The sequence below is a fragment of the Caloenas nicobarica genome, chromosome 22 (genome assembly GCF_036013445.1).
Source record: "Caloenas nicobarica isolate bCalNic1 chromosome 22, bCalNic1.hap1, whole genome shotgun sequence".
In the NCBI taxonomy this organism is placed as follows: Eukaryota; Metazoa; Chordata; class Aves; order Columbiformes; family Columbidae; genus Caloenas; species Caloenas nicobarica.
Genome location: NC_088266.1, coordinates 3,504,038 through 3,511,537, shown reverse-complemented (window position 1 = coordinate 3,511,537; position 7,500 = coordinate 3,504,038). Strand labels below are relative to the sequence as shown.

The 7,500-nt window shown below is 44.0% G+C and overlaps 1 protein-coding gene across 1 annotated transcript; it reads right to left on the bottom strand.

Moving 5' to 3' along the window:
* Nucleotides 1-3,632: 3,632 nt before the first annotated feature.
* On the bottom strand, nucleotides 3,633-5,623 carry LOC135997587 (natriuretic peptides A). Its single transcript, XM_065650291.1, has 2 exons — nucleotides 5,504-5,623; nucleotides 3,633-3,971 (listed from the first exon to the last, which is right to left on the bottom strand). Exons 1-2 carry the CDS (start codon nucleotides 5,621-5,623, stop codon nucleotides 3,633-3,635), a joined length of 459 nt encoding a protein of 152 aa, XP_065506363.1.
* Nucleotides 5,624-7,500: the final 1,877 nt, after the last annotated feature.

Sequence of the window (7,500 nt, the reverse complement as noted above, 5' to 3'; positions counted from 1 at the left end):
AGCTGTTAAAAAGGAAAGAATTATCCAAGAAATAATAAAGACCTGAATTGCGTACATGGTACTAGAGGCGACTGCTGCTTTTCTTACCCAAGAACTCTTGCTTTCCACCTTTTCCCCCAGTGAGTTCATGAAAGACATGAAGAATTGAGTGTTGTTCAGTGAGATTTTTTATTTTTCTTTGCTGGCAGGATCCAAGCTGCCTACATTAGTGTGTGTGTGTGTACACGCACAGGTGTGTATTGTGCAGCACACAAAGCAAGAAACAGACGATGGTTGTCTTGAGCTTGGGCTGCGCTCCTGTGAGAGACAGAGAACGAAGCTGCTCTTGTTGTCCAGGGTGCTGAAGCATTTCTCGGTGGCGGTGGGATGCAACGCAGATGAAATCTGCTGCTAGGAAAACAAAATACAGGCATTATATAACCTCCTGTTTATGAAGGGCAAGTTGTACTGTTGAGAGGGGAGCTGATGTGCTCAGGATGCTTTGAACTAGGAACCCCAGTCAGACTAATTCCTTTTGTCCAGATAGGATGATGGGAGAGGCAGGACTCAAACTACTACAAGCAATGAATCAAAAGGACTGAAGACAGCAGCTGTTTCTGGTTGCCAGCAGTGAGGTCCAAGAGCCCATCTTGTGGTCTTTTCCTGCCTTTTTGTTTCACTCTGGTGTTTTCCTTCTCACTGTGAAACACACCAACCAGACCATTTTCTAGATGAGGCTCATGGCTTACAGTGTAATTACTGTGTTTCAAAGGAAAGAAAGCTGCCAAATTATGCGCTGCCAGTCAGGGTTACTGCCAGAAGCTATTAGGAAGTAAGTCTGAAGTCTGGCCTTGCAGGAGGTAGCAAATGTCATTAGAGCTGGGTGGAGAGTGTTAGCCTGGTACTTCTCGAATCAAACTGGGATATTCCGTCCTTTGCACAATGAGCATGATAGCACTTGGATACATCCTGGATGCTGTGTTGGGGACATTGCTTGAGGTTTATAAAGCGCTCTGATGTCTGACAGGGTGGAGGAGGGCAGGATTTCAGGACCCTGCCCCATGCTCAGTGCTGAATAGTTACTTGGAATGTAATCTGTATTAGCTCTCTTTGACAGCAACAGCAGAAAAAATAAAAGGCTGTCAGGTTAGCACCTGGTTTATATATGGGACAACACGACTGTCTTTTGAGTCTTTGAGCTACAAACACAAGTCCAAGTTGCTGCAGAGTAAGGTGGAGCGTGAACATGTCATGCATCCCATACTGTGGTAACCCCTTGTGCCTCTTTTCTTCCCCTGCTGGAGAGGTCAGCCTGCTGACCCTCGGTGAAGAGCAGAGCTGTGGCACTTGCCGTTGATACTGCTGGATCACAGTGCACGTGGCTGTTCTGTGACACACATGATTAATGAATTCATTTGCTGGCTTGCTCCAGGATCCTTCATTTCTGCACCCACAGGCTGAAATTCCTGGCTTTGCTGGAAGCCAGTTCCCACTAGAGCCTTTTGTGTTTTCTATATGTGCCCTCTTGGCCACAGTCTTTCTGTACCCTCTTCAGAAAGTAACACATAGAGCTCTGGAGAGACACTTCACTTTCGAATGTCCTTGGTTTTGTCTGCGTGTTTGGGACTGGCTGTTCCCAGCACTGTTCCCTGCTCTCTGATCCAGCTCTCACAACCACACCAGTAGCTTTTCTTGTCCTTGGGGGTGATGCTCGTTACCTGCAGAGCGGATCCGAGTTTCTCTCATTCAGCTTTTCCAAGTGCTTGTTTCTGTGTGCGGTCTTACTCTGACCTGGCTGTGAGATTTCCCTGGGGGAGCTTTACAGCTCACTGTGTTTATGGGAGTGGCAGTTAAAATCCAGCAACAGAGATGCTTTTTTCCTAGATTGCCCACTCACAATTAGGTTCTCCCAGACCGCAGGGTCTATTAACATGCTGTCTGCAAGCCAATACAGACTTATTCCACCGGGAACTGGCTTGCTGTTAATACTGGACCCACCTGGCTCTAGGTCAGGCTGTGCCAACTCTTCTTGCCATTTTTAGCACATTCCACTGCACTCATTAGTGTTTTGTGCCTTGAGGGGCTGACAGGGAGGGACAAGTTACAGTGTCTATGCAAGTTTTGCTTGACTGGGTAAAATTCAGCTCCAGCAAGGGCTGTTATTGTTAAAGTACAAGCATTGTTTTTACTTTCCTTTATAGCAGCACACGGGAAGTCAGGTTTAGACATCTGCAGTTGAGTCCATCCTGGTGCTGCTGTGTTCTTAGGTCCTGAATGAGCTTTCTGGGGTGCTCAAGTAATGTTTGCTGGGAATGAGACCCAAAATTAGATGCTCAACGCAGTTTCTGGCGGTAGGTGCAATCACAGGACAGTTACGTTAAGCCTGGGCTCAATGCCATTGCTGTAGCTGACTTGGAAATCCAAGCTGTTTGGTTCTTGGGGTGCTAACTGAATGTGGTCTTGGCAATATAACCCTATTTGGGGCGGGGTGGGATGTGGTTTGTGCCAAATTTAGGTTGCAAAGGCTTAAATGAAACCTTTATCAGATTTGCAGTGTCCCATTAGCCATGTTTAAAACAACATTGTGAGGGGCCATTCCCAGAAAGTGATAAGTGATAAATGTTATGTAGAAGCTGCTTTGTAACTGGAGTGATCCTACCTGCCCTTGCGTGAGAAATACCATGATAGGGTTCAAGCCCGTTGAGAATCCATCAAGAAATGCTGGGGATCAGCACCTCGGCCACATGCAGAGTCAGACAAGACACAGTTAATGATGTATCTTTCTGTTGATGCTCGTAACCTTTATTTGGTCAGTGCTAGAAAGCATATACAATTAATTCCCTTTCCTCCCTCTGGTTATCTTGAAATTTGTGGAGTGTTATGATTTTTTCTTATTTATTTTCCTGTAGATTTTGCTTAGATGAGAGATTTGTGTCAGTGGAGTGTGGTTCCCTTGACTGAATAATCGATACCAGCAAAAGGACTCTCTTGTTACTGAAACCCCTGTCTATAGGAGGACTCGTGTTGGTCTTTCAACATTGAGTAAGCTTTTTTTCCTGCTAATCTGTTATAATTTCTTAGCACAGAGGGAAATCTCTAGTGCAAAACTCTATTTTGTTTCTATCAAGCTCATACTTTCTTCGTCTTATGTAAGTAAGATTCAGCCTCATGGGTACCAAAGTACCAATAAAACCTAGGCTTTTGACTTTAGGAAAATACAAGAAATTTTAATGCAACAGACAGGAGAGAGGTCCAGCATAGATGTCTAATGTGTTAGTTTTATTTAAAGATGGTCTCTTGGTGCTAGAGTAAGAAATGTTCTTTTAAAAAAATCAAATAAATAAATAAATAAATAAATAGAAATAGGAATAACTTTCTGTTGAAGAGTTTGGAAAGCATCCGGCTTTCATCATGGGAGGAACAGGTACTGTAAAGCATTCTTCAAAGTAGGGTATAGGGAGGTTGTCCTAATTCTTCCTGGAACCTGCAAACCAAACGTGAAATAAATGTTACTAGAATCTGTTTCTCAGTATATGCCACTACTGTCAGCAGTGGTTTTACCCATCAAATCAATAGACACAGGGTTTCTTCTGAAAAAATGATACTAGCTTAGACTAAAATTAATTCCTTTCTCAAATTGGCTTATTAACAGCTTAAATGAGAACATGCTCATGTGTCGCAGTGGAATGGCTTGGGCGGGACTCACCGTTGCAACCCATTCCACTCAGGGAACCGATTCTATCAATTCTCCTCCCGAAGCAGCCAGAATCTCTCATCATCCTGGGCATCTGCAGCCCCCGCAGTCTCTTGAGGAAGGGGTCCCTGTAGGACAGAGGGGTGCCAGGTGCGAGCCTGGGTTCAGCCTTCTGCTCCTCACTGTCATCTGTGAGTTCTGGGGGCATGTCCTCCTGGGTTTTGGGCTCTTGCATGTCAGGATTGGACTCCAGGGCTTCAATCATTGCAAACTTATTCTCCAGTTTCTCCAGCAGAGCCTGTAAGAGAAGGATTAATTTCATCACAGTCCTACTTTTGTGGTCATTTACTAGCTCTTAGAGTCATCCATTCTGTGTTCATCAATGGTCCCATAGCCACCCTGAGGGAGACTGTCAGGCTGGATCCCTTGGTTGCTGGTGGCACTTGGGCTCTGTGCTCTGCAGTAAATCCCTCTTCACAATTATTCTACCTATGGGAATCTCTAGCTGAGCGCTGATTGAAGCTGCTTGCCACAGAAATGTATCTTACTGACAAGGTTAGAAGTGCTCTTGGCAGAGAAAAAAGCAAGATCTGAGTTGTACAGGGAGATACTACTCAGCCGACCGATGGCACACAATCTCAAAGTAACTCTGAATCCACAGCCCACTCCTATGTTCTCAGAAGTTGCCTGCGATGCTGCTTGCCAGCAGCTGGCTTTCTTTTCTTTTTTTTTTTCGGCTAAGACCGTCTGCTTGCTTGTCACCTCTGGCTATTTCACTGGGCATCACTTGAAGAAGCTCTCGGTGTTTTCACTAATCTCTGCCCCAGGAGTTACAGGATTGCTGCTCCCTAAAGTAACATGAATCCCCCTAAAAATACCTGTACGCCAAATTTATGTCTGCTGTGTGACTTCTTCCTGGGTACCATTCTCTATAATCTTCAAATCTTTGTGTAACAGGGATCAGAGAACCTCCTCAAGGGCAGCTCAGCCTATTAGAAGAATCTAATTGTCCATCTCCAGAGGCAGACTGCAGAGGAGTGAGCCTTATGGCTTGCTAGACAGTGAATGCTTTTGGAAGCCACTCTCAGCCAGCTGCTGGAGACAGTCTGGGGGCACGCAGCAGTTTCAGCTTTGGCTGACACTGTCCTAAGGATTTCAGGAGTTTGTTCTCAGGGTCTGACGCTGCAAGAAGCCGGTCACTGGTACCAGTCCAAGGAAATGTTTGAGCTTTCAGACTTCATCTTGCAAGACGAGTCTTAAGCTTGTATTTTGCTGCATCAATGGGTGTTCTCTCTCATTCATTAAAATACGCACGTGGTAATTTCATAGCTCTAGAAGCTTTTCTGGACAAGTCACGCTAAATGATCATACCATTCCTCTAGCAACTCTTCTAGAAGTTTGACTTTGGGTGCTCCGCTTTACCTCCTCATCTCCCATCCACATGCAGCCAGTTCTCTTAAATCCACAAATCTAGAGCCATATGTTTCCTATTTATTTTTATAAAGCTACTGTGATGATTTGTTCCCTCTCTGGGACGTTACTCCCAGGAAGGTGGATCTTTAAGAGAAAAAGAACTGAAAACCCGAAGCAGACATCCCACAGCATCAGGATTTTGTTTCCCACCGCTACCCCACAGCTCAGGTGAACCCAGCACTGGAGGATATTGCTCTGTAGAGCTTCTTTGAACCCCCATGAAGACCCAAGACTTTGTCCCCCAGAATGTGATCGCTGATACGGCTATCCAATCATGCAAAAGAAAGGCAAACCCACAACCTCGCACTCCACTAAGGACCCCGAAAGTTTAAGCTTGCAGAAGGAGAGAGTCCTCACCTCCATGCTGGCCAGTTCTTTGGCTGGGCTGAGGCTGTAGATGGGGTTGGCTCTGCTGGGCTGGAGCTGGATGAGAAGCAGCAAGAGGAAGCCGCAGGAAAACGAGCCTTTAGTGTCCATGGCGCCGGGTTCACTGGGAATAAAGAAGTTCAAGCTGTTTCTTTGGAGATGTCTCTTCAGGTCTCTCTCTTCCTTGTCCTCTCCCCTCTCTTCCGAAGCTCTTCTTTTATACTCTTTGGGTGTGATCTCTGCTTCCTAGGTTATCAGTGGATTTATCTGGGGCACATTCCAGTCCCACTGCAGGCATGCAGCGCTGTCAAGGGAAGATTCCCTTTATTAGCTGTCATTAGGCAGCAGCTGCGGTTGCTGAGGAATGTATGTCACAAGTCAGTGATTTCATGTCACTCCCCCTCCTCTTGATACCAGGCGCTGTGATTACATAGTCCAGTTGGAAATTCTTAGCAATTTTCTTTCAAGAGACCCCTATGGTCAGATTTACAGAGATGGGAAACAACCCTGAAAATGCTCTAAACTCCGCTCATTTTGAAGCTTTCCATAGGGAAATTACCTTTTACAGGGAAAACGGTAGGCTTTTCAGATGAGTATTTGGTGAAGAGTAAAGGCTGAAGATAAAACTGTTTTTAGGACACCTGAAGTATCGTGCACACTTTCCTTCCGTATATGGAATATGCACAGCCACCGCGTACCATGGAGCATGCTGAAAATCCCAGTTTTGGGCCACTTCTCTCATTGGTGTTGGGGTGATATCACCGTTGAGGCTTTGTGTTTGTATGTTGCCAACAGCAGAGACGCCTCGATCTGCACCTTGGTACAGACAATAACTTCTAGACGGGCTCTGCAGGGACACCGGCCACCTCCAGCCCCCCGACAAGTGACTTCGGCACCATTGCAAAACACCAGTCTTTATTAACAGCTAAACATTTAAATCAGTGGGATTTCTTTAAACATCAATGGTAAGGCTTGACCCCGCATCAATAAAATTTAAAGAAGAGATGGTCAGGTTCAGGAATAATCTTCTTGTGCCATCATAGAGGAAAGCAACTTGCTGGATGAGAACTTTAGATAAATAGTTTTTCATGTTATTCAGCAAAGGTATCAGAATTTGGCCCTGAGGAAGAATGGACAAATTTGTGTATATGTGTGTTTTACGATGGGTTAAAGTGAAATGTTTAGTTTAATAGATTAAAAACAAAAATATTTGAGAGCTGAAGTTTTCAAGGTTAGCTAAAAACTGCCTACGCTTCAATGAGAAATTACAAAGATACAGATTTGCTGCAAATTCCTCTTCCAGCGTCATCTTTGTGCGTATAGTGCAACTAAAAATCAGTCTTTTTTACAGAACTGCAGGAGAGTTCTACACCACGAAGCATATTGTTTATCCTGCATTTTCCTAATGTTTCTTGTTATTCTAAATTGAAACAAGAATTAGTATATGAGCAAATTGAATATGTCAGTCTGGTAATAATTTATTGACTTCTAATATGAATATAGATATTGAAAGGTTCTCCTGAGTACAGTTTCTAAAAAATAATGGAATGATAAAATATTTCTCATGTCTTAAATATCTTAACACAGTGTTTGTGTACAAACATGTGCACACACTGTTCATATGATCAGCTGCCAAAATTATACTAGAAAGGGCACTCTCAAGGTTGTGAAGTGAAGCTCAAAATGCTACTTTTTCCTAATATAGCCTGAAGTCAGCCCAACTCTGTGTGCATTCTGAAGTCCTTTTATGTAAGCACACTCCCTGTTTTTCCCTAATACTTTATTTCATCAGTACAGTGGAGGCAGTGCTTCTTTTTGTATTATTCTGTGCCCCAACACATTCGTATTTCATGCTATTCAAATTGTACTTAATAAATAACAAAGATCCCAATAGCTTTTTTTTTTAATTAACACTCCACACTGCAGTGTCTGTATAGTCTATATAATTCACTAATTATTTACGAGTATTCTCTTACTGCTGCTCTTGG